At 46.1% G+C, this 26,959-nt stretch overlaps 1 protein-coding gene across 1 annotated transcript in view; it reads right to left on the bottom strand.

Moving 5' to 3' along the window:
• The window catches only part of LOC139372480 (obscurin-like), a 54,147-nt gene that overhangs the window by 11,383 nt on the left and 15,805 nt on the right, over window positions 1-26,959 (bottom strand). The window contains exons 19-48 of the mRNA XM_071116146.1: window positions 26,647-26,916; window positions 26,115-26,390; window positions 25,509-25,775; window positions 24,117-24,383; window positions 23,657-23,923; window positions 23,272-23,541; window positions 22,746-23,012; window positions 22,259-22,525; window positions 21,658-21,924; window positions 21,082-21,351; window positions 19,691-19,969; window positions 19,317-19,574; window positions 16,045-19,155; window positions 15,831-15,906; window positions 15,670-15,755; window positions 13,428-13,537; window positions 12,822-13,025; window positions 11,342-11,424; window positions 11,063-11,236; window positions 10,766-10,925; window positions 10,535-10,642; window positions 10,218-10,382; window positions 9,743-9,901; window positions 9,161-9,338; window positions 8,863-8,976; window positions 8,277-8,444; window positions 4,383-4,485; window positions 3,852-3,981; window positions 3,485-3,680; window positions 16-157 (exon numbers count right to left, since the gene is read on the bottom strand). Of these exons, the coding sequence (XP_070972247.1) occupies window positions 16-157; window positions 3,485-3,680; window positions 3,852-3,981; window positions 4,383-4,485; window positions 8,277-8,444; window positions 8,863-8,976; window positions 9,161-9,338; window positions 9,743-9,901; window positions 10,218-10,382; window positions 10,535-10,642; window positions 10,766-10,925; window positions 11,063-11,236; window positions 11,342-11,424; window positions 12,822-13,025; window positions 13,428-13,537; window positions 15,670-15,755; window positions 15,831-15,906; window positions 16,045-19,155; window positions 19,317-19,574; window positions 19,691-19,969; window positions 21,082-21,351; window positions 21,658-21,924; window positions 22,259-22,525; window positions 22,746-23,012; window positions 23,272-23,541; window positions 23,657-23,923; window positions 24,117-24,383; window positions 25,509-25,775; window positions 26,115-26,390; window positions 26,647-26,916 (8,692 nt within the window). The remainder of the gene's footprint in view (window positions 1-15; window positions 158-3,484; window positions 3,681-3,851; window positions 3,982-4,382; window positions 4,486-8,276; window positions 8,445-8,862; window positions 8,977-9,160; window positions 9,339-9,742; window positions 9,902-10,217; window positions 10,383-10,534; window positions 10,643-10,765; window positions 10,926-11,062; window positions 11,237-11,341; window positions 11,425-12,821; window positions 13,026-13,427; window positions 13,538-15,669; window positions 15,756-15,830; window positions 15,907-16,044; window positions 19,156-19,316; window positions 19,575-19,690; window positions 19,970-21,081; window positions 21,352-21,657; window positions 21,925-22,258; window positions 22,526-22,745; window positions 23,013-23,271; window positions 23,542-23,656; window positions 23,924-24,116; window positions 24,384-25,508; window positions 25,776-26,114; window positions 26,391-26,646; window positions 26,917-26,959) is intronic.

Genomic DNA, 26,959 nt, shown 5'->3' with positions numbered 1-26,959 from the left:
GGCAGGTAGACTCACGGCTTAGCATATCCAGGCTGGAAGAGCATTTTGACGATAGATGTGGGGCTGAAATCTGTCTGTAGCCATTGCTTCACCATGGCAGTGGACCAGCCATCTGAGTCTGGAGGAAGCACAATTGCATCACTCACAGACTGATGTCCTTAGGTTCTGTTAGAGTCTTAGAATCCAAAATCATTACTTCATATCAGTTGGCCTTTAAGTTGAACATATTTTTTGAAGCCATGCCAACTTCTGACTGAGGCGAAGCGTGTCGAGGCATTAACTACTGTCTATTTAAAAATATAGAATGTGAAAAATATGATAAAAGCAAATATTAGGAACATACAGTAAGTACCCTTACCTCCAGACTCACATAAGCATAATTACCAGTGCACGTCTTACCTCCAGACTTGACGGACACCCAATAGTTTGTAAATCAGCCCATGAACAGGAAGACATGGACACATGGGGGGGAGGGGCATAAGGAGCGCCTAATGCCCAGCACATGACCATCTTGTATGGGTAGGAGTGGAGAGTTAGCTGGGCGTGCGTTGGAGAGGAGAGAGGAGGACCCATCCACATGCACTGGGTCCATGATACTGGGAACATGATAAGACTTACATGATGAAGGCTCTGTAAGGTACTTCCTGCTCAGGGGAATACAGAGGAAGTGGGATGGAGAGCAGGGTTACAGAGAATGGATGGAGTCACATGATCAATTGGTGTCCAAAAGTCTAAAGGAAAACTACTTAGAGGTGAAATCATAGCTCATGAAGGAAAGCAATTTATACATACTGCAATGCCAGTGATCTATCATATGTACAGTGCCTTGCGAAAGTATTCGGCCCCCTTGAACTTTGCGACCTTTTGCCACATTTCAGGCTTCAAACAAAGATATAAAACTGTATTTTTTTGTGAAGAATCAACAACAAGTGGGACACAATCATGAAGTGGAACGACATTTATTGGATATTTCAAACTTTTTTAACAAATCAAAAACTGAAAAATTGGGCGTGCAAAATTATTCAGCCCCCTTAAGTTAATACTTTGTAGCGCCACCTTTTGCTGCGATTACAGCTGTAAGTCGCTTGGGGTATGTCTCTATCAGTTTTGCACATCGAGAGACTGACATTTTTTCCCATTCCTCCTTGCAAAACAGCTCGAGCTCAGTGAGGTTGGATGGAGAGCATTTGTGAACAGCAGTTTTCAGTTCTTTCCACAGATTCTCGATTGGATTCAGGTCTGGTCTTTGACTTGGCCATTCTAACACCTAGATGTGTTTATTTTTGAACCATTCCATTGTAGATTTTGCTTTATGTTTTGGATCATTGTCTTGTTGGAAGACAAATCTCCATCCCAGTCTCAGGTCTTTTGCAGACTCCATCAGGTTTTCTTCCAGAATGGTCCTGTATTTGGCTCCATCCATCTTCCCATCAATTTTAACCATCTTCCCTGTCCCTGCTGAAGAAAAGCAGGCCCAAACCATGATGCTGCCACCACCATGTTTGACAGTGGGGATGGTGTGTTCAGCTGTGTTGCTTTTACGCCAAACATAACGTTTTGCATTGTTGCCAAAAAGTTCAATTTTGGTTTCATCTGACCAGAGCGAGCACCTTCTTCCACATGTTTGGTGTGTCTCCCAGGTGGCTTGTGGCAAACTTTAAACACTTTTTATGGATATCTTTAAGAAATGGCTTTCTTCTTGCCACTCTTCCATAAAGGCCAGATTTGTGCAATATACGACTGATTGTTGTCCTATGGACAGAGTCTCCCACCTCAGCTGTAGATCTCTGCAGTTCATCCAGAGTGATCATGGGCCTCTTGGCTGCATCTCTGATCAGTCTTCTCCTTGTATGAGCTGAGGGACGGCCAGGTCTTGGTAGATTTGCAGTGGTCTGATACTCCTTCCATTTCAATATTATTGCTTGCACAGTGCTCCTTGGGATGTTTAAAGCTTGGGAAATCTGTTTGTATCCAAATCCGGCTTTAAACTTCTTCACAACAGCATCTCGGACCTGCCTGGTGTGTTCCTTGTTCTTCATGACGCTCTCTGCGCTTTTAACGGACCTCTGAGACTATCACAGTGCAGGTGCATTTATACGGAGACTTGATTACACACAGGTGGATTGTATTTATCATCATTAGTCATTTAGGTCAACATTGGATCATTCAGAGATCCCCACTGAACTTCTGGAGAGAGTTTGCTGCACTGAAAGTAAAGGGGCTGAATAATTTTGCACGCCCAATTTTTCAGTTTTTGATTTGTTAAAAAAGTTTGAAATATCCAATAAATGTCGTTCCACTTCATGATTGTGTCCCACTTTTTTTTGGATTCTTCACAAAAAAATACAGTTTTATATCTTTATGTTTGAAGCCTGAAATGTGGCAAAAGGTCGCAAAGTTCAAGGGGGCCGAATACTTTCGCAAGGCACTGTATTTAAATAAATGGGCTAATTGAATGTACTTGGTGACTTAAATGTGTTCACAGTGTTTGATATGGATTAAATGTAAGTAGGTCCTGATATGGACTCTGAGGGGAGGTTACCCAGACTCAGATTAAGCCTAGTCATGGACTAAAAAGCAAGATCAATGGAGAATCTTCATTGAAAGTGCATTTCAGTCTTGGACCAGGCTTAATATGTGTCTGGTAAACACTCCTAGATGTAAATGAGCTATGGCCCCTTCTTTCTCCTGTTTGGAAAAGCTTTTTGGAAATCCACCAAGATCAGTCAAATGGGGGCAAATGACCCAGTCCGTTCCAATACTATTCATTTCTGAAAGATGGAAACATGATGAAAACACAAACCAAAACATCCAATACTAAAGTGTATCAATGTCTTTCATGAATATGTACAACTACGAATGATATGATATCTATGTTGATTGCTAATGTAGGTGACTGGAAGTGTTTATGGTTTCAAGGGTTTTTGGAAGGACATGGGAGAGAAAGTGTAACCTAGGTAATGAGACAATCCAAATTGAAAATGAGGAATGGCAATGATGACTGACAGTGTGAAAACAGAGATAAAGTGAAGTGGTTTGAGGTAAAGTGAAGTGAGGTGAAACTAAGGAATAACCATGGCATGTGCTTTCCTAATCCCTCGTCAGTTAACACTACATTTATATTGTCCACAGAATAAAACTGGGATAACACAATACTGATTTCTCATGAGAGACAAGGATAAGTAAGAGTTGGACCTTGGGGATCTTTATCCTATATTATAGACTAGGGTGATTCTAGCTCTGAATGCTGATTGGCTGACAACCATGGTATGTCAGACCGTATACCACGGGTATGACAAAAAAATAATTTTTACTGCCCTAATTACATTGGTAACCAGTTTATAATAGCAATAAGGCACCTCAGGGGTTTGTACTAAATGGCCAATATACCGCGGCTATGTACAGTCCTTAGCAGTGGTATATTGCCATATATCACACCTCCTTGGGCCTTATTGCTTAAATATATTACTGTCATCCTATTAACCATGTCTTATAGTGTAGACAGCCTTCTTCTCAAAACCTGCTTCCTTACTCCCAGGTGGACATTTACCTTGATTGGGTGGAACTCTCCTACCGTTGGTCAAGAGAACCTGTGGTTGGTCAGGCTCACTGTCAATCACTTGTGTGAAGGTGGCGCACAGCTCTGCTTTACTCTTGGCACTACCCAACTGGTTCCACAGCTGAAACATAACAAGATTTCACATTTTAAATTCACTTCTTTATAAGAATGTTCAAAAGCTCCTAGGGTGCTATGACGAAAATCAACAGTATATTGCACCTTAATGTTATACCTACATGTTAGGAAGAAGCATTACATATGTACATAAAGGGGTTTCATACAATATGCATACCTCACACTCATACCGTCCCAGGTCTGTCTCTCCAGGGTTCATTATGGTGAGAGTGAGGATCCCACTGCGGGCGTCACTCTCTATGTGGTACTTCCTCTGGTCTGTCAGCTCTCTGGCATCTTTAAACCACCTGCCCCCAGAACATGCCAGGGCACACAACCAAATAACAACATGTAGGTGGATCTCAATGGGAATCTTAATAAGTATGGTTCAAACTTTGAATCCTGGGAGCCCATGTTCTCTTGACATAGTATGGGAATACTGAGTACAGATGTAGGATCTTAATTTGAGCCAGTTTGCTAAACAGGAAAATAATCCTGCAGCAACAGGAAATGTGAATTATTTCATGGATTATAATTAATGGACATTTTTGTGAGGGGAAATAGAGTCTGACATTTCAAAGTGGAAATTACAAACTTCAGAAGCCTTTTTAAACCTCAAATACATTTAAAGTTGTAAAATTGTCCTGCAACACGGTGATCAAATTAAGATCCTGCATCTGTAAACCCAGTGCAGTTTACTGTACCATACCTGACTCGGGGTAGAGGTGTGCTGTGCGTGGAGCAGGTAAACTGGACTTCCTCTCCCTCCATCAGACATGCACTCTGCAGCCTAGTGATGAACCTGGGGGGTGCTGTTGGACAAGAGGTAATGAGTTAATTCACTCTATGCATTACGAATTATCTTTGCACAATAGGACATGGAGTATACCGTAACATGTTGGATAGCAAAATCATATGTATACGATTTGTGTATTTCAGTGTATTTAAGCTCTAATCTTCATCAGCATGTAATTTGTGCGTGAGGTAGGCTGAATCATAGAATTAGGAATTAGAATACACTAATACATTTAATAATAAATAGTACATAGTCATTTAGTAGGATCTCTATGGACCGAGTGCTCTGTCAGTCCTGATTGTGGGTGCTGAGTTCAGCACCAAAGCGACTGCAAGTGACCGTTGACTCACTGTCACGTCTACTCCTGCTCCTCCCCTCCCCTTCAGGGCACGTCGTCGCAGGAATAGTAACCACTGGTCCTGGGAATCATCTTTACGCGCACCTGTTAATCATTATGATTCACACCTGGACTCCATTACCTTTATCATTTCCTACCCTTTATATGTCACTCTCCAATGTTCACTCACTTCTTGGTATTGTTCCTGTGTATCGGCGTACTGCCTTATGTTAGTGTTGTGTTCCTGGCTTTGTTGTTTTATTAAAATGGTTCATCTGCTTCCGACTTACCGCCCCATCATTACAGAATACCAACTCAAAATATGGAAGCAGCAGGACAACCGGACATCTCCCAGGTGATTGATGAACAAGGTGACCTTCTTCGTCAACACTATGTTCAACTGGGGACGGCCATGGAAGATGTTCTCCGCGGTCTACAACGTCTCAACAGCGGAGGATATTCTAGAGCCAGTCTACCCAACGAGTCAGCGGAGGATATTCTAGAGCCAGTCTACCCAACGAGTCAGCAGAGGATATTCTAGAGCCAGTCAACCCAACGAATCAGCACACCAGCCCATTCAGCAACCCGCTCAGGTCAGCGACGCCCGTCTATCCTTCCCGGAGAAATATGACAGGACACCATCCAAATGCTCTGGCTTCCTCCTTGTGCTCCCTCTATTTCGCACACCAGATGTAAGCCCCCACCACCGAGAGGTCTAAGGTTGCCACAGTTATTTTTTGGCTGACTGGGTGGGCATTGGAATGGGCTATGGCCGTCTGGGAGAGAGGAGAGGAGGAGCTCGAGTCTTATGAGGAGTTCTTGGATCTGTTTTTCAATGTATTTTCGATCATCCCGCGGAGGGATGGGGAGGTGAGTCTCTGCTTCAGCTCCAGCAGGGGAATCAGACTGCTGCTGAATATGGGCTTACCTTCCGGACAGTAGAAGCTTCCGGTGGATGGAATGAGCCTGCCCTCAGCACGTTATTTAGAAGAGGTCTGCGGAGGAGGTCCAGATGGAACTGGCCTGCCGGGATGACAACCTCACCCTGGACGCACTCATTGGGATGGCTCTCCGTCTGGATAACCTCCTGGAGCGTCGGCATCTTTATCGCTTATCTCCCTCCTTCGGCGAGTGTTCGGGATCAAAGCCTGAACCCATGGAGGTAGGGGTCACACGCCTTTCCGCAGCAGACGGATACAGCTGGGGCTCTGTCTGTACTGTAGCCAGGGAGGGCAGAAGTGCCAGCGGTGTCCAATACTTCAGAATCCGGGATCCACTAGAGCAGAGGGACGGTCATGTGATGTTACATCCCCTGGACCAGGAGTGAGTATTCCATCTACTGCTCTTCCTGTTAGACTCTTTTTAGTACCCATCAATCTGGCTGACTGTCTCTCATGCCCTGTGAATTCCGGCACGGCGGGGAACTTTATGGATCAGACACTTGCCTCCTCTCTCAATATTACTACCTACCTGCTCTCCTCTACTTTTCTGGTTCAAGGTCTTGACTGTTGGCCTCTAGGATCCGGAAACATCACACACATCACCCAACCACTCACCCTCACCGTGGAGTCCAATCAGCAGGAGAATATCACCTTCATCACCAGTGCACAAGATCATCCTCAGCCTCCCTTCAACGCCATAACCCCACCATTTCATGGTCGAGGATGAGAATCAGACTGGTCACCTGAATGCCGGAGGACCTGCTTCCCATCCTCACAAGTCGTAGCTCCTATGGTCTGGGACATAGATGTGGAGATCTGCCAGGCTCTGGAGATGGAGCCCGCACCCCTGAACTGTCCTCATGTGCACATCTACGTTCCCACAGTGATACGGGATCGGCTGCTAACCTGGGCGCACCCAGCGGTTGTCGCTGGACATCCAGGTATTTCTCACACCATCCACTCCATTGCTGAGAAATACTGGTGGCCCACCTTGGCACAGGGTGTCACTCGTTATGTCAACTCCTGTTCTGTGTGTGCCCAAACCAAGTCTCCTCGGAATGCTCCAGCAGGGAAGCTCCAACCACTTCCCGTGCCTCAGTGACCCTGGTCTCATCTATCCAATGACTTTGTAACCGATCTCCCCTCTGATGGTTTCACCACCATTCTGGTGGTAGTGGATATATTTTCTAAATCACGTCGGTTAATTCCCCTTCTTGGTCTCCCCACAGTTCTCCAGGTCGCTGAGGCACTCTTCCAGCAGGTCTTCCGATATTATGGCCTTCCAGAACATTGTATCCGACCGTGGCCCCCAATTCATGTCACGAGTATGGAGGGCCTTCATGGAGAAGCTCCGGGTCACGGTCAGCTTCTCTTCCAGGTACTGACCTCAGTCCTACGAGCAGGTGGAGAGGATGATCCAGGAGCTGGGGAGGTTCCTGAGGAGTCACTGTCTGGACTGGCAGGGTGAGTGGGCACGATTTCTTCCATGGGCAGAGTATGCCCAGAATTTGCTGCGTCACTCCTCCACTGGGTTGACTTTCTTCCAGTGTGTTCTGGGTTTTCAACCAGCCCTGGCTCCGTGGACTCTGGGCCAGACCGAGGCTCCAGCAGTTGATGAGTGGTTCCGGCACGCAGAAGTGTGGAGCGACGCTCACGTGAGACTCAAGCGCACCGTCCATCGTAAAAAAAAAACAGGCAGACCACCACCGCAGTGAGACCTCTGTGTTCCACCCTGGGGATTGCGTCTGGCTCTCTACCAGTAACCTCCCACTCCGCCTGCCCTGCAAGAAACTGAGGCCCCGGTTTGTGGGGCCGTTCAAGGTTCTCTGGAGGGTCAACGAGGTGACATATAGGTTACAACTGCCTAGTCACTACCGTATCTCACTCTCGTTTCATGTTTCCATTCTCAGGCCGGAGGTTCCTGGTCCCCTAGCTGATGCTTCCTGGTCCCCCCCCCCCGGATATCGAGGGCAGTCCGGCGTATGCCGTCAGATCTCTGCTGGACTCCCGGCATCGTGGGGTGGGGGGGGGGGTCGGATCCAATATTTGGTGGAATGGGAGGGGTATGGCCCTGAGGAGCGGTGTTAGGTTCTGGTGGAGGACATTCTGGATCCCAAAGTCATAAATTATTTCCAACTTCGCCGCCCGGATCGACCTGCTCCTCGTCCCCGGGGTCGCACGTCAGAAGGGGTGGTACTGTCCCGTCTGCTCCTCCCCTCCAGTCCACGACGGCGCTGCAATACTAACCATCGATCCTGGGAATCATCATTGTGATTCACACCTGTTAATCATTATGATTCACACCTGTTAATCATTATGATTCACACCTGTTAATCATTATGATTCACACCTGGACTCATTACCTTCATCATTTCCTCCCCTTTATGTCACTCTCCCAGGTTCACTCACCAGTTGGTATTGTTCCTGTGTATCGGCGTACTGCCTTATGTTAGTGTTGTGTTCTTGGTTTTGTTGTTTTATTAAAACGTTACACCTGTTTCCGACTTACCGCCCCATCATTACACTCACCGTCCACCACCATTTTGGCCAGTGTGCTAGCATGACCCACGGGGCTGGAGGCATAGCACACGTACTGTCCAGAGTCCTTGGGAGTGACCCCGTCCAGGATGAGACAGCAGGTTCCTGTCCGGTCTGCAGTGATGATGTGGTGAGGGCCGTCTTCTAGGACCAGGCCATCTGGGGAAGTCATGTCAGAGACCGTACTGCTGTTTAAAAACGTCTTATGTCAAAAAATAAAAGGCTAAAGGCTTACTATGCTGCTTACTCTTTTACCTTTGAACCAGCTGACCACTGGTTTGGGTGTTCCTGTGACTCTTACCTTTGAACCAGCTGACCACTGGTTTGGGTGTTCCTGTGACTCTTACCTTTGAACCAGCTGACCACTGGTTTGGGTGTTCCTGTGACTCTTACCTTTGAACCAGCTGACCACTGGTTTGGGTGTTCCTGTGACTCTTACCTTTGAACCAGCTGACCACTGGTTTGGGTGTTCCTGTGACTCTTACCTTTGAACCAGCTGACCACTGGTTTGGGTGTTCCTGTGACTCTTACCTTTGAACCAGCTGACCACTGGTTTGGGTGTTCCTGTGACTCTTACCTTTGAACCAGCTGACCACTGGTTTGGGTGTTCCTGTGACTTTGCATGCCAATTTGATTGTCTGCCCGATCTTTGTTGTGCAGTCAGCCAGGAGAACTTTGAACTCTGGTGGACCTAAAGAAACAACCACAAGACTACTGTAATAATGGGAAGAGACCAGGCAACAGAGCTACTGCTCCCCAGAGCTAACATTGGATACATTTAATGCTGGACAGAGCTAACAGGGGACCGAACCGGTGATATTCCTAGGCAGACTCAACAATGGACATTACCAAAAGACCTAGTCAGAGGAACTCACTAGAAGTAGTCAGGCTGGAGCGTTGCTGCAGCTCTCTCAGGTCTTTGAGCCAGGACAGCTTGAGCAAGGTGGAATGACCCTGCAGTGTGTACCTCCTCACTGAGCCGCGGTGCTCATGCCACAGCTCCCAGGACTTCTCATCTCCCCCCACCATCTCCTTCACCTCCACATCATTCAGCTGTGGAGGGGGAGACGCTCATATTACAAGGACGGTACTCTATATGCAATGCAGATGGTTCGGTAAACCACTCTGAAGCTAAAACGAATAATAATCAGAATTTCTAAAACTAAATATAAATACTTTAAAAATACAATGTAATCAGGTCTGAAATTTAACTGAATTTCTAATTAAAACTAAAATAAAACTATAACCTTGCCACAGTCATAAGATGAGTAGGCTTGCCTAAAGCCTGAACACTTATCTCCCCAAGCTAATGCATTGGTTTAAGCTCAGAGGGATAGTCTTGTTGCTCTCAGGACACCTAGGTTCGAACCCCAGTCGGTAACACAATATGTTTGCTGTGAGGATTTGGACTATACATTTACATTGACTAAGGCAAAGGAGGAGGGCCAGGTTTTTACCTTCATCTTGTTCTTGAAGGCGTAGGTGTCAGAGTTCATGCCGGGGTCTCTCTTGAGCTTACAAAAGAGGACACAGTCCTTAAAGAGAAACACCTGCCTCTGGTGCCCCCGGGAGGACGTCTTGATCTCAGGAGACTCCTCCCACACAGTGAAGGGACCCTGTGAGGAGGAAAGACATGGTATCAAAGCTTCAGGTGGAACTGCATTATCCATGAAGAAATGACGTCATTCACATCTCAAACACGTAATCAAGATGGTGCATTGCAAGTTTTATCCAGTCAGTTAATTGACATTTCAGCTTTCAATGATGCCGTGACCCCTCAACATTTAAAGCAACAACCGTCATGGGTTGTTACGGCACATCTGACCTCAGCTAGACTGGACACTTTGATGTATTCATCTATCCCTTCTCTCTGGAGCAAACAACATCAGCAGGTAGAGCTCAACCACTCTTTGTGGGTTATGGGTGAGTTACCTGGCGGACGGGTTCTCCCAGTGCAGTGAGTGGGGCAGGGTAGTTCTCAATCAGAGACACCTGGTGCAGGTTGTCAGAACGCCAGGGCAGACAGGACACCATGGAGAATGCATCCTCCAGCAGACAGCAGCTTTTCCCACACTTAGCCTTGTTCTTGATCAGCTCCTGTCAACACACACACACACACACACACACACACACACACACACACACACACACACACACACACACACACACACACACAGGGGGAAATCCATGGATTAATGCTTTGGAAAGGTCTCAAAATGGACACTTAGAATCGTATAATGAGCACTGACCTTGAGCAAGGCCTGGTAGGTCTGAATCCTCTCCGCTGGTCTCTGTAAGAAGGTGATGACATCCAGAGCTGTAGTTTCGGAGTGCTCGGGCTCTGTTCTCGTGTTCTGCTGGAACACAAAGGTACGTGAATGTCAGCGTGGAAAACTGGGAGCATGTGAGAGCAAAGTGTTTTTCTTCTGGGTGTGCAGGTCGATTATTTGTGCACTATGGTAAATGATCTGATTGCATGCCTTGAAGTACTGCTGGATGGTCTTGTCAGTGACACAGGCCTCTGCCTGTGTTTGGCCCATCATGTACTGCAGATACTTCTGAAAGTCCTCTGCGTGTTTGACCAGGTGCATGGCCACGTCATCATCAGTAGAACACTCGCTCAGCCTGGGCAGAATAGACCTGAGAGGGGATAGGAAAATAAGGACAGTATTTACCTCGTTTTTCATTACATGAGTTAAAAAATGTATATTAAACAACATTTTATTTGATTAACCAGCTCTCACTCTCGACAAAGAGAACAGTTGTGACGTTATCACCTCTCGTGCAAAGCCATGATGTCCTTGATATTGCGGAAGATAGTTTCTTTCTGGTTGATGATGTTGATGGGGACATGAGGGCTAGTGTCTAAGTGGTGCAGGTAGTGGGATGTAAAGTCCTTCATCTCCTTCACAAACTCTTCCTCCCCATCAATCAGCCCCTGGATCAATTGGCTAAAGACGGAAGAAATATCACATGGAATGCTGACAGTATTCTTTAAGAGACTATACTAATCAAATATGCTGAACTCTGTGATCAAACAATATTAATTCACTCACCTTAATGTTCTTCTGTACTCTTCCTCTGTAGAACCTGATCCATCCATCTCCTGTTGTGGTGTCCTCACTTGTGGGAATGTTTCCTTTACAACATGCAAAACAGTTTGATTAAATGTACAGTCAAAAATTATCATTACCTCTGACAAATCCTGTTTAGGTGAAGAAACATAAAAAGTAGTTGATTGAATGGTAAAAATATGTCCATTTTGTCCATTTTATGCCCATCCTTTACCAGAACATACTGATGACCTCATACCTGTCTCTTCTTCTCCAGGTATGGAGGGGAGACCCATCCTTTACCAGAACATACTGATGACCTCATACCTTTCTCTTCTTCTCCAGGTATGCAGGGGAGACCCATCCTTTACCAGAACATACTGATGACCTCATACCTGTCTCTTCTTCTCCAGGTATGCAGGGGAGACCCATCCTTTACCAGAACATACTGATGACCTCATACCTTTCTCTTCTTCTCCAGGTATGCAGGGGAGACCCATCCTTTACCAGAACATACTGATGACCTCATACCTGTCTCTTCTTCTCCAGGTATGCAGGGGAGACCCATCCTTTACCAGAACATACTGATGACCTCATACCTTTCTCTTCTTCTCCAGGTATGCAGGGGAGACCCATCCTTTACCAGGACATACTGATGACCTCATACCTGTCTCTTCTTCTCCAGTTATGCAGGGGAGACCCATCCTTTACCAGGACATACTGATGACCTCATACCTGTCTCTTCTTCTCCAGGTATGCAGGGGAGACCCATCCTTTACCAGGACATACTGATGACCTCATACCTGTCTCTTCTTCTCCAGGTATGCAGGGGAGACCCATCCTTTACCAGAACATACTGATGACCTCATACCTGTCTCTTCTTCTCCAGGTATGCAGGGGAGACCCATCCTTTACCAGAACATACTGATGACCTCATACCTTTCTCTTCTTCTCCAGGTATGCAGGGGAGACCCATCCTTTACCAGGACATACTGATGACCTCATACCTGTCTCTTCTTCTCCAGGTATGCAGGGGAGACCCATCCTTTACCAGAACATACTGATGACCTCATACCTTTCTCTTCTTCTCCAGGTATGCAGGGGAGACCCATCCTTTACCAGAACATACTGATGACCTCATACCTTTCTCTTCTTCTCCAGGTATGCAGGGGAGACCCATCCTTTACCAGAACATACTGATGACCTCATACCTTTCTCTTCTTCTCCAGGTATGCAGGGGAGACCCATCCTTTACCAGGACATACTGATGACCTCATACCTGTCTCTTCTTCTCCAGGTATGCAGGGGAGACCCATCCTTTACCAGAACATACTGATGACCTCATACCTGTCTCTTCTTCTCCAGGTATGCAGGGGAGACCCATCCTTTACCAGAACATACTGATGACCTCATACCTGTCTCTTCTTCTCCAGGTATGCAGGGGAGACCCATCCTTTACCAGAACATACTGATGACCTCATACCTTTCTCTTCTTCTCCAGGTATGCAGGGGAGACCCATCCTTGGCGTGAGGGGCTGTTTTTGGAGGGTTTGGTACGGACCAGCCACTTCTCAGGGTGGACAGAGTCCAAGACCTCCACATACTGTCCCTCCTTCAACACAAAGCTCTCCTTGTTGCCACCTTGTTGAGAGTTGCAGTTAGCTCTGGCCACATAGACATCAAATGTCTGTGGAAAAAAGTTGGTACAAATTTTAGTTCCAAAATGCTATAGCCACAAATGTTTCGCATTTGTATCTTTTGATCATAAATGACTGCTTATGGTATAATCCAGCAGTCTACCACCCTGCATCCCACTGCTGGCTTGCCTCTGAAGCTAAGCAGGGTTGGTCCTGGATGGAAGACCAGATGCTGCTGGAAGTGGTGTTGGAGGGTCAGTAGGAGACACTCTTTCTTCTGGTCTATAAAACAATTATCTCAATGGCCCACATTGCCCTGTGTAGGGTGCCGTCTTTCAGATGGGATGTTGAATGGGTGTCTTGACTCTTTGTGGTCACTAAAGATCCCATGGCACTTATTGGAATAGTAGGGGAGTTAAAAGGAAGTTTTTCCAAAGTAGACCATACTGTACCTCTCTTCTGTCCTCGTCACCATCTGACTCTGAGCCAGAACCTGTGAGAGCAGCAGGCGTGTGGGCACAGTGGTGTTTCGGGGACAGAGTCCTCAGCTTGGCATCAGTAGCTGGTGGGACATTCAGAGGAAGTGAGAGAAGTGAACAGAAGCGTGCAAATGTCATTGAGTAATGTGTACTGTATGAAGCAAGGTAATGTTGTTCCCTTAGGTTATGAACAAGACAGCTTTCATACCAGACTATTGTCACTCTTATTATTTAAATTCAACTTTGTGATCATAGATTGGACTGGTTCAATGAGGACACTTTATGGGTTATTCTATTTCTGAATTTTACTTATACTGTGGTATTGCCTTAATTATAACCATGACTATTATGAATCTTTATCTGTCATTTGAGTTTAACAAAGGTGGTATAATTATGACAATCAAGACATGTAGAATGGTTTAGCCCAGCTCTCCTGAATCTGTGTTGCATCATCCATTTCAATGTTTGTTGTCTTCTGCTCACATTGGAGAAGGCATGTGTTTTTCTGCTCTGACATTTATAACATTAAAATTGTGTAAATATAACTATATTTATACTAACAAGTAGCAGAATGTGTTCCCTGTAAACTTTATTAATGCACAGAGTCTGAATTCTGTTTGTTTAGAATGTTATCTTTGTACACAATCTTAATGAAATGTTCGCCTTAATGAGCGTCATACTTAGCATTCTATGCTAGCTGTACATTGCATTCTCATTGGTCAGGGACTGAACGTGATATTGCTTTACTATCCAACCGGTGCAGATAACATTTTATTTATTTATTTTACTATTTGTTTATAAAATGATTAATATTATAATTCACTGCAGGTATGTTACCCTTTTCTATTTGAGAATTACAAGGGGTTGTATTCTTTTTAGTTCTATATTACAATGTATTATACAGTGCCTTGCAAAAGTATTCACCCCCCTTGGCGTTTTTACTATTTTGTTTCATTACAACCTGCAATTGAAATGGATTTTTATTTGGATTTCATGTAATGGACATACACAAAATAGTCCAAATTGGTGAAGTGAAATGAGAAAAATAACTTGTTTCATAAAATTCTAAAAAATAAAAAACAGAAAAGTGGTGAGTACATATGTATTCGCCCCCTTTGCTATGAAGCCCCTAAATAAGATCTGGTGCAACCAATTACCTTCAGAAGTCACATAATTAGTTAAATAAAGTCCACCTGTGTGCAATCTAAGTGTCACATGATCTGTCACATGATCTCAGTATATATACACCTGTTCTGAAAGGCCCCAGAGTCTGCAACACCGCTAAGCAAGGTGCACCACCAATCAAACAACACCATGAAGACCAAGGAGCTCTCCAAAGAGGTCAGGGACAAAGATGTGGAGAGGTACAGATCAGGGTTGGGGTATAAAAAACTATCCGAAACTTTGAACATCCCACGGAGCACCATTAAATCCATTATTAAACAATATGGCACCACAACAAACCTGCCAAGAGAGGGCCGCCCACCAAAACTCAGGGACCAGGCAAGGAAGGCATTAATCAGAGAAGCTACAAAGATAACCCTGAAGGGGCTGCAAAGCTCCACAGTGGAGATTGGAGTATCTGTCCATATGACCCCTTTAAGCCGGACACGCCACAGAGCTGGACTTTACAGAAGAGTGGCCAGAAAAAAGCCATTGCTTAAAGAAAAAAATAAGCAAAGACATTTGGTATTTGCCAAAATGCATGTGGGAGACTCCCCAAACATATGGAAGAAGGTACTCCGGTCAGATGAGACAAAAATTGAGCTTTTTGGCCATCAAGGAAAACCCTATGTCTGGTGCAAACCTAACACATCTCATCACCCTGAGAACAACATACATTTTATTTCCAGGTTGTATGGCAACAAATTAGGAAAAATGGGGGCGAATCCTTTCGAAAGCCACAGTAAAATGGATTGCATGTGCATTGCATGTGCTTGTGCACAAATACTTGTATAGGTATATGCATCCCTGTGTCTTCTCCTATTGGAAAAGGTACAGATGCTGTTGAGAGGTACCTGTTATTTTCTACATCCACAATAATGTCTTTACTCAATACAACACAGACCCATTACATGTGTATGATATCAAATTATTATAACATTTACAACAATCAATGTTAAAGTAAATGGATTCAGTACAATGTGAAATACCATAACCACGAAAGGCAACAACTCAATATTTAGGTCTGACGACACAACAAAACATGGCTGACCTTTGACCTTTAAATGCCTCTTTGGTGGTTGAGGGGTGACTTTCTGTTCTTTATCCTTATGGGGTAACTGGTCCTCTTCCTTTTCCCTGTGGGAATATTTTTGCTTATTAACATATGATTAAAAGTCTTTGGATGTTATATGAAGATTGTGAAGGTCTTACCTGCAGGGATCTTTGGGGGTGATGTCAACAGCCTCTATGAAATCTGGAGCTGTGTCATAGTCTGAGGGACTAGACACTGGAGAGACAGAGAAAACAAAATATGATTTTCAGTCTATCAACCAAACAACTCACCCCTTGCAAAGGCAGACACAATTACTGCATATGACCCAGTTCACATAGTAAGGACATCTGTCATGTTTCTAACGTGACTTACTAGAGCTGGCAGAGATGAGTGAGGCCCTCCTCCTCTCCTGCAGGGTATTGCGGGGATCCTCCTCGGTCAGGTTGTAGGCCTGCCACAGGGAGATCTCCTCACCCTCCACAGAATCCATAGTCTCCTTCCCAGAGGTGGTCTGGGCTTGCTGGAGAGGGCCAACAGAGGCCAGGACTGGGTGCACAGAAGGGGTGGAGGGCTGTGCTGGGGCTGCAGGCCTCTGGGTGGAGGGCTGTGCTCGGGCTGCAGGCCTCTGGGTGGAGGGCTGTGCTGTGGCTGAAGGCCTCTGGGTGGAGGGTGGAGGGTTTTGAGGTTGACCCACAGTAATGTTGCCATTATATGAGGTCATACCAAACTTGTTGACCACCTCACATGTATAGACCCCAGTGTCTATGGCTGACATGTTGATGATCACCAGTGTGCAGACGCCATCCTCAGAGGTGTTCATGCGGTGGCGTTGGTCTCCTATGATCTGCTGACCGTTCTTCAGCCAGCGTACTGCGTTGGACTTCCCTTCCACCACGCACGCTAGCTGGATGGTACCGTTGGTCTCAACGTTCTGGTTCTTGAACACCTGCTTGAAGATTGGCCGCATGTCTTTGCGGGTCTTGTATCCCTTGAAAGCTGCCTGGATCTTGATGGCGGCATCCAGCATCTCAGGTTCGTCCTCTACACTGATTTCCATGTCAGGTTCAGTCTTGTCTACTTGCTTAGTCATCGGGAGCCCCTTGGGAACCCCAGCTACAGCAACTACAGGCTTGTTGGTCTTCTGGTTGACTCTTACCTGGGTGGGGGCCTCAGTGGAGGACTCATCCTCTGAGATATGGACTTGGTCACCATCCACTGCAATCTTGTGTTTTTCCATCTCCTGTACTGTAGACCTTGCTGGCTGTTTTTCTCTCTTGTCTACCTCTGTCTCCTTCACCATAAACTTCACTGGCTGTTTGTCCTGATGGTCTATTTCTATATCAATCTCCTTTTTAGATCTAACAGACCTAACTATCTGCTCTACCCCAGCGTCCAACACTATAGATGCTCGTCTCGCTGGTGGAACTGGCTGTTTCCCTACATGCTTTACCCCAACATCCGACACTGAAACAATAGATGCTTGTCTCGCTGGTGGAACTGGCTGTTTCCTCACCTCATCTACCCCAGCTTCCGACACTGAAACAACAGATGCTCGTCTCGCTGGTGGAACTGGCTGTTTCCTCACCTCGTCTACCCCAGCTTCCGACACTGAAACAACAGAAGCTTGTCTCGCTGGTGGAACTGGCTGTTTCCTCACCTCGTCTACCCCAGCTTCCGACACTGAAACAACAGAAGCTTGCCTCGCTGTTGGAACTGGCTGTTTCCTCACCTCGTCTACCCCAGCTTCCGACACTGAAACAACAGATGCTCGTCTCGCTGGTGGAACTGGCTGTTTCCTCACCTCGTCTACCCCAGCTTCCGACACTGAAACAACAGATGCTCGTCTCGCTGGTGGAACTGGCTGTTTCCTCACCTCGTCTACCCCAGCTTCCGACACTGAAACAACAGATGCTCGTCTCGCTGGTGGAACTGGCTGTTTCCTCACCTCGTCTACCCCAGCTTCCGACACTGAAACAACAGATGCTCGTCTCGCTGGTGGAACTGGCTGTTTCCTCACCTCGTCTACCCCAGCTTCTGACACTGAAACAACAGAAGCTTGTCTCGCTGGTGGAACTGGCTGTTTCCTCACCTCGTCTACCCCAGCTTCCGACACTGAAACAACAGAAGCTTGTCTCGCTGGTGGAACTGGCTGTTTCCTCACCTCGTCTACCCCAGCTTCTGACACTGAAACAACAGAAGCTTGTCTCGCTGGTGGAACTGGCTGTTTCCTCACCTCGTCTACCCCAGCTTCCGACACTGAAACAACAGAAGCTTGTCTCGCTGGTGGAACTGGCTGTTTCCTCACCTCGTCTACCCCAGCTTCCGACACTGAAACAACAGAAGCTTGTCTCGCTCGTGGAACTGTTTTTTTGCCAACATGCTCTACCCCAGCATCCGACAATGAAACAACTGAAGCTTGTTTCACTGGTGAAACTGGCTGTTTCACCATTTGGTCTACCCCAGCATCTGAAACTGAAACAAGAGAAGCTCGTCTCGCAGGTGGAATGGGCTTTTTGCCTACATACTCTACCCCAGCATCAGACACTATAGATGCTCGTCTCGCTGGTGAAACGGGCTGTTTCACTATTTGGTCTACCCCAGCATCTGAAACTGAAACAAGAGAAGCTCGTCTCGCAGGTGGAATGGGCTTTTTGCCTACATACTCTACCCCAGCATCAGACACTATAGATGCTCGTCTCGCTGGTGGAACTGGCTGTTTCACCACCTGGTCTACCCCAATCTCTTTCAATATCTTTTTCTCCTTTGGGTCTATTTCAGTCTTTTTCTCCTCTGTGTCCGTCACTATAGCTCTGACTGGCTGTTTCACTGGCTTTTTCTCCCTCTGGTCCAACTGTGAATCCTTCACCATAGTTGCCTCCTTCCCTTTAGACCTCAGTGGTGGTACTAGCTGTTTCTGGGTCTTTTCTGCTATGGTATCCTTCACCATACCTACTGGCTGTTTCACTTTCTGTTTCTCCTGTTGGTCTACCTTAGTCTCCTTACCCATAGACCTTAATGACTGTTTCTTATGTGGGTTTACAATGGTCTCTTTTTCCTCAAGCTCCAGGTCTTCCTCTGACTCCACAATGGATGACCGGGTCATGCCCCGTTTCTTTGGCTCTGGAGGGCCAGTTCGGGCCTCTTCTGGTGGAGTAGTGGGAGAAGCAGCCTTTGTGGGAGGAATTGTCTTGGGAGGATCTGTCTTGTCTGAGGGAGGCTTTACTGTCACAGAGGCAGTGGTCTCCACACCACCTGCCTGGCACGTGTAGCTGCCACTGTCTTCCTTCTTCAGCTCCAGGATGTGTAGCTGAAACACACAGCCGTCCTGCCTCATCTTGTACTTCCTGTTGGTCCTGAGAGGTAGCCGGCCCTTCCTCCACTGAACTGGGACCGCAGGCTTAGACAGCTCACAGGATAGGAAGGCAGTGCCCCCTTCCTCAGCCTCCACAGTCTGCAGCTCATCCTCAAAGTATGGAGGCAGCTCTGGAGAGACGGAAGATAATCAGGGAATTGGAAATCTTCGTTCCATTTGACCAATGTTAGGATGAGTAATGCAAAGAGAAAATTCTGAATATTGTAACCCCCGGAGATAAAACTGAGTTCCTGGTTATGTTACTTCGCTCTTAATGATTAAAAATCCTTACCATTGACAGTCAGATTGGCGCTGCTCTGCATGTCACCAGTGTCACAGGAGTATATCCCAGAGTCTCCTGGTTCCGTGCCATGGATGAGCAGCAGGTTGAGCTTGCCCTCCTTTCGAGTCTCATACTTATCTCCGTTCAGGAGGGGCATCCTGTTCCTTCTCCATGTGACAGAGCCAAAGAGGTCAGAGGTCGTACAGGATAAAGTGGCCATCTCCCCTTCCATGATGACGATGTCCCCAGGCTTCTTCTCAATGAGTACTGACAAAGACAGGAAACAGAGTAAACTACATATACACCTTCTAATTGCATACACCTTAATGATTAAAGTGTATAATTCACATTGTACTGTAACAAAATCAAAAGAGGTGGCAAACCTTTGGGTTTGGGGAGCACCAACAATTGGGCGGAGGTCTTTTCCTCCCCGACCACGAAGGCCACGGTCCCGGTCTCCTCCGGCGTGGTCATGGTCAGGACCAGGCGGTGCTGGTGGCCCAAGCAGCTCATCTGGTTCATTTCATTCTTCTGCAGGAGGCTGGAGCCCAGCCACCACTCGCACTCGCTTACCTCCTTGTGGGACAGCTCGCACACAAACACTGCGTCCTGCCCGGCCATGATCTTCATGTCCTTCAGTCCTGACAAGATCATCACACGCTCTGTAGAGAAAGGGTTAGGATCAGTGTTACGGATACAAGTATCCTGTGTGTATTTGGTTTCTTTCCTTCTGCCCTAGTCACAGCTGTCACTCATCTGTCGCCATTCAGAAGACACACCTTCTCCTTTTCCCTTACCCAATCACATCCCCTTTCCCTTGGTTTAAAAACCCAGTCAGTTGTTTTCCCAAACTCTCTCTCTCCCTCTCTCTTTGTATGCAGTGATCTCTCTTTTGTTTTTGCACCTACATGTCACATTTGTCCATTATTATGTGCGTATGTATTGTTATGGTGTATGACTGTTTGTTTGTTGGTGGGAAAAGGGGGTACAAAGACAAGTAGCCCATGGGCATACACTACCCGTAGGAGACCATTGTCTAAGAACCCTAGTTAGGACTGGGCGGACCACCCACTGTATTTTATTGGTTAGTTAGATAGCGGTTATTGTAGCAAGCAAGACTAGCTTAGGGGTTTTGGGTTATTTATTATTTATTTCCTTGGGTCCAGCTCAGCCCCCCCCCAGTGTTTGAAGGTAAACTTAAGTTGTCTGTGGTTATTAGTTCTCACTGTTCCTTTTCACTGTTATGATTTGCATGAGATATGTTACGGGTCTCGTTTCCACCACCCCCCCCCCCCCTAGACTGCAGGGCCGAAGGGGTTCGTAACAATAAGGATAACTATAACTATATGATGTAGCAAGCCATACAGAGGGGATTACCCATTCAAAAGAATGCAAAGAAGTAAGCAAGGTATAACCTATCCTCTACCCACAATAATCACGTATCAAAAGGGGCCAAACATACTCATTGGGTTCCTTCAATTTTGTGAGTTTAATGAGGATATACTCTACATTTACTTCAGTACACTTTTAGATTTTGCTATCTACAATCTGAAAGGGTTCTTCGGGCTGTCCCCATAGGAGAACCCTTTGAAGTACCCTTTTTTGTTCTACGTAGAACCTTTTTTTGTTCCATGTAGAACCTTTTCCACAGAGGGTTCTATGTGGAACCCAAAAAAGGGTCTACGTGGAGCCAAAAAGGGTTCTCCTATGGGGACAGCCGGAAAAAAAAACTTTTGGAACTTTTTTCTAAGAGTGTAGGATGGGGTTGGCCTACCTTTCACAACTAGCATGGCTGTGGTCTTCTTTCCCCTGGTGATGCAGCTGTACTCCCCGGCGTCCTCCAGACTCAACTTCCGGATCTCCAGGGTGTGAACAGGGCCTTTCTTCTTCAAAGTGAACCTCTCCCCGTCTGTGACCAGGCAGGCGTCCTTCCTCCAGGTGACGGGGACCGTAACGCTGGAGACTTCACAGGAGAGGACCACTGACGTCCCCTCCAACACCACCTTGCTCTCTAGCTCCTTCTCAAAGAAGACTGATGCAGCAGCTGTATGGACCAGAGATGGACATCATCTGAAAATGTCTTGTGCTTCGGGGCCATTGCCCTATACTACCTACAGAGTACGATACTATATAGGTCACAATTTGTTATGAAAAAACATTGTTCTAGAATAGATATGTTGTTTTATTCCTAAAGAGACCAGTTGCATTGATCTCTTACTTTATTGTGTGTTCTATTCCACTTTGGTACGGTTGCTGGGGAGGCCCATACTTCAACTCTTCAATTCCCGGTGAAGGAGCCTTTCATATCCAACAAAAATGACAGCCAGACAACATGTAAGATGTACTGTACCTCTCACGTTGACTTCAGCAGTGGTCTTCTGATCTCCGAATATACAGCTGTACTCCCCCACGTCCTCCGGTTGGATGTTCTTGATGTGCATCTCCGCTACCTTTCCCTCCAGCTTCATCTGGTACCTTCCTCCAGGGCTCACCTCCTCCTTGCCTTTCCACCACTCCACCGGGACTCCAGCCTTAGACAGCTCACAGCGCAGGTTCACGATGCCCCCCTCTGGGGCCTCCTGGTTCTTAAGGCCCATTTTGAAGGTGACAGGTATGGCTAAGGACATGAAATCAAAACCAACCATTTTAGTACTTTTACAAAGATGTCACAAAGTGCTTAAAGGGATATTTACTCAAAAATGACTTGTTCATAAGTCCACTGTTAATACAATCACAAAAAGGTATGCATGTCAGCAATTGATTTGAAGAGATAGAGCACTTTCAGTACAGAGCAGCAAAAATAAGCAGATCGTTTTTGAGTAAAATATCCCTTTAACAGAAACCAGGCTGAACAGAGGGTGCCCGTCCTCCTAAATTACCTTCACTTATTGTTGTGTTTACTATAATAAACTACACAACCCCCTTAAGAAACCAATAGCATCTCCTCTTACCAGTGATGTTGACAGTGGCCGAGGTTTTGGCTTCTGCGTAAACACAGCTGTAGAATCCGGTGTCCTCGAGCACTGCTTTCCTGATGGTCAGTTCCATCGTTGCCTCTCTCTTCCTTATCTGGTACCTCACTCCATTCTTCAGCAGCTCCTCCCCCTTCCTCCACTCTGCGGGCAGTCCTGGTTTAGAGAGCTCGCAGAATAACGTCACACTGTTCTCCTCCTCGACTTCCTGGTTCTTCAACTTCACCTTGAACGTGATGGGAGGCGCTGGGGACAGCAAACAAGTAACTTGTCGACTCATATACAAACATATACAAATTAAAGTCCCTATAGTGGAAAAGTATAAAACGAGGGATTGCATGAATCCATGAAATATCAGGCATGTTATAACACGTCGCTGGTATTTATACACTATTGTTGTTGAATACAACAACTGGGACGAAACAAATGTTATACAAAGTGTAGTACTATCCTCAGTCTGACTCACCCATCACGGTCAGCTCAGCAGTTGACTGGGTGTCTTTAGTCTTGCAGGTGTATTTCCCAGCGTCACTCTCCTCCACGTTATGGATGAGCAGTTTAGTGATGCGTCCCTCTTGCTTCATCTCATATTTGTCTCCAGACTTCAGGATGACTCTCCCCTTCCTCCAGTCCACTGGGGCTCCAGGCTTGGAGAGCTCACACCAGAACTCCCCACTGTCCCCCTCTTTGATCATCGTGTTCTGGACCTCTTGTGTGAATGTTACAGGGAGGGCTGAGAAGAATATGTATTTAAGACTGAGACGTTATCTGGCTCAACTGCTTTGATTTCTACACATCCTCTGACAGATTCATCTCATGTGTATCCCCCATGCCCCCTTGTGGAAAATGTACTTGGTGTCATCCAACGCACAATCCAGAAATTATATTCAAAGATATTTACATTTTCAGAATAACACACTTGCCAACAACCTTAGAAGAATAAACAGTATATCAATGTATTAGCATGTAGTAAACATTTGCAAAGACCATACCCCTAACTTTGATGTCAGCTGCTGTCCTGACATTGCAGGCGGTGACACAGCTATACTCCCCAGCGTCCTGCAGCACCACGTTCCTGATGACCATCTCAGCAGTCCTCCCCTCCTGTTTCATCTGGTACCTCTTCCCTTCCCTCAGCAGCTCCTCTCCCTTCAGCCATTCCACAGAGACTCCTGATTTAGACAGCTCGCAGCGCAACGTCACGTTACCCTCCTCCGGAGCCTCTTGGTTCTTTAGTTTCTGCTTGAAAGTGACTGGGACGGCTGAACAATGATAGAAACACATACTGTTAGATCAACAGCTTCTAGGATTGTGTGGTACACAGCGAGTTTAAAATGTCAAGACTATGCACATATTATTCAACAGCGTTTCCCCTACCAGTGATACTGATGGTGGCAAATGTTTTCTGGTCTTCCAACAAGCAGCTGTAGACTCCACTGTCTTCAGGTAAGGTTTTCCTGATGATCAGCTCCAACGTTGCATTTTTCTGCTTCATCTGGTACTTCTCTCCGTTCTGCAGCAGATCTGTTCCTCTCATCCATTCTACCAGCATCCCTGGTTTAGAGAGCTCGCAGCGCAACGTCACATTGTTGCCCTCCTCAACCTGAACGTTTCTCAGCTCTTCTATAAATGTGACGGGGCGAACTGAAAGACACCGTAGTAGAGGGCTGTCAAACCTTTCTGAAACCTATATTTCCCTTATTTATTAAAAACAACTGGAGTTGAAAACACATTTGTTTCTTACTATTGAAACATACAACCTATTTGCCAAATGCAATATTCAAGCTTTCTCCAACATTTCCAAACTATAACCAAAATATAACCAAAATATACCCACCATTTATTGTAACAGTGGCTGTAGTCTTTTGTTCACCACAAATACAGGTGTAAACCCCACTGTCTTCCAGATGCGCATCGATAATCTTCAATTCCACCAGTAAATCTTTCTTCCTCATCTGGTACTTGTCTACATTCTTCAACAGCTCTGCTCCCCTCTTCCACACAACTGACGCTGCAGGTTTAGACAGCTCACAGCGTAGTGTCACAGTCTTACCCTCCTCAACTGCCATGTTCCTCAGCTGTTCTTTGAAAGTGGGGGGTAGGCCTGAGGAAAACAAGGAACAGTAGTTAGTGGTGGTAAACCCTAAATGTGGAAAGGAGAACGGGCTAGTCCATTTCATGCTTTATGCTTGTGCTTCTGTCACCGAGAGAATCCAATAATCCTGAGTGTGTCCCTTGGGTTCAGTGAACTCTGACATAATGTTCAACAATGACAAAACACAGCTTTTTGATGCAGCGCCAAGATCGTTCTTTTACTGTCAGACAGCACTTTAAAACAATGTTATTCATTCTCAGGCACATTGCTACAGGCACAGAGCCTTGACCTCAACCCCATTGAACACCTTTGGGATTAATTGGAACTTTAACTGCGAGCCAGGCCTAATCGCCCAACATCAGTGCCCGACCTCACTAATGCTCCTGTGGCTGAATGGAAGCAAGTCCCCGCAGCAATGTTACCACATCTAGTGGAAAGCCTTCCCAGAAGAGTGGAGGCTGTTATAGCAGCAAAGGGGGGGGACCAACTCCACATGAATGCCCAGGATTTTACAATGACATTTGCTTTGAGCAGGTGTCCACATACTTTTGGTCATGTAGCGTACCTTCTGATTGTAGGTTTTGTGCCCCAGACGCAACTGCAAGACGATATAGGCCACAGTGATCCATCTTTTCTGCATGCAACAAAGCTTAGATGCATACAGTAACCAGCGACAAACTTGCAGTAAAACTGATCTGAGGACTCATTCTGAGCACAGTGGTTTCAAGACCCTTTCGATTGGAGTAATGCCAACCATACGCAAGTAATAGGGTAACAAGATACAAAAGAATATGGAATATTTTCAGGAATATGCTGAGCACACGTAGTTTCACAGGAATATGTACTGTATGTGATCCAAAGGAGGCTGGTGGGAGGAGCTAAAAGAGGACGGTTTCATTGTAATGGCTGGAATGGAATCAATACAACGGTACCAAACACATGGAAACAACGTGTTTGACTCAGTTCCGTTGATTCCATTCCAGTCATTACAATAAACCCGTCCTCCGAATGCTCCTCCCACCAGCCTCCTCTGATGTGCTCTTTCTTGCCTGATACACACTGGACTGGAGATGCACCTGGATATACAGTATCACAAATACATTTTTATCATAAGTTCATTTTGGTCTGACTCACCCTTCACAGTCAGCTCAGCAGTTGACTGGGTGTCTTTAGTCTTGCAGGTGTATTTCCCAGCGTCACTCTCCTCCACGTTATGGATGAGCAGTTTAGTGATGCGTCCCTCTTGCTTCATCTCATATTTGTCTCCAGACTTCAGGATGACTCTCCCCTTCCTCCAGTCCACTGGGGCTCCAGGCTTGGAGAGCTCACACCAGAACTCCCCACTGTCCCCCTCTTTGATCATCGCGTTCTGGAGCTGGCGCTTGAACGTCACAGGGAGAGCTGTGGAAACATTAACATTGTTTCATATTGTATGACCGCAAGAAGTATAAAATCAAACTCACTATCTGTGTATGGTCTCAAAGCAGGAGTCACTCAACCTGTCCACCTCTAAATAAGTAATGTATTAAGGATGGTGTCAAAATCCTTTTGCCCCAGGGGGCCGCATTCCGTTTTCAATGAGGTCTGGAAGGCCGCACCGATTTAAAAAAACATTTCCTCGCTGTCAAAACGTAATTAAAAAAAATATATCAAAAAATTGAGTCCAACAACCTCCCCCCCATCAAGGATTTTAATTTGTATATATATTTTTCTCGTTTATATAGATCAAATGTTGCTTACCTTGCACTTGAACTAGAGCGGTGGTCTTCTGGCCTCCAGTGACACAGCGGTATTTTCCTATGTCCTCCGGTTGCACGTTGGTAATGGTCATCTCAGCGATCCTCCCCTGCACTTTGATCTGGTACTTTCCCCCTGACAGGTCCTGGGACAGTTCTGTCTCCCCCCTCCACCACTCCACCGGGACGCCAGACTTAGACAGCTCACAGCGCAGGGTCACGTTGCCCTTCTCTGGGGCATCCTGATTCTTCAAACCCACTCTGAAGGTGGCGGGAACAGCTGAGGGAAACAAGAGAGATAGGAAGTCAGCGAAAATAGGATATTTCATCAAAGAATGAACACTGAACACAGTGAAATCTAGAACAGCCTTGAGAAACCTTTACCCTTCACCAGATAAGATGAAGGACAATGAATTAAACCTACACTGGAGCTAAGGGCTCAAGTTAAGTCAGTCATGGAACACTTAACCAAGTTTATGTGCGATGAGCACCAGTGACAATTGTTTCATTAGACCACAAAGCGTTATTGCCCCTACCAAGGACTTTGACTGTGGCCTTTGTCTTCTGATCTCGACACACACAGCTGTAGACTCCACTGTCCTCAGGCAGAGCCTCCCTGATGATGAGCTCCAGTGCCAAACCTCTCTGCTTCATCTGATACTTGTCTCCATTTTGCAGTATCATCTGTCCTCCCAGCCTCCACTCCACAGGGACCCCTGATTTAGACAGCTCACAGTGCAGGCTGATGGTGATCCCTTCCTCAGTCTGTAGATTCCTCAGCTTTTGCTTGAAAGTGATTGGAATTGCTGAAAGAAACCACAGAACTGAGAAACATGGACGTCGTCTATT

Source organism: Oncorhynchus clarkii, chromosome 1, assembly GCF_045791955.1.
Source record: "Oncorhynchus clarkii lewisi isolate Uvic-CL-2024 chromosome 1, UVic_Ocla_1.0, whole genome shotgun sequence".
Classification (NCBI taxonomy): Eukaryota; Metazoa; Chordata; class Actinopteri; order Salmoniformes; family Salmonidae; genus Oncorhynchus; species Oncorhynchus clarkii.
Note: the sequence above shows the minus strand (reverse complement) of the source record. Positions and strands in the feature narration are given on the sequence as shown.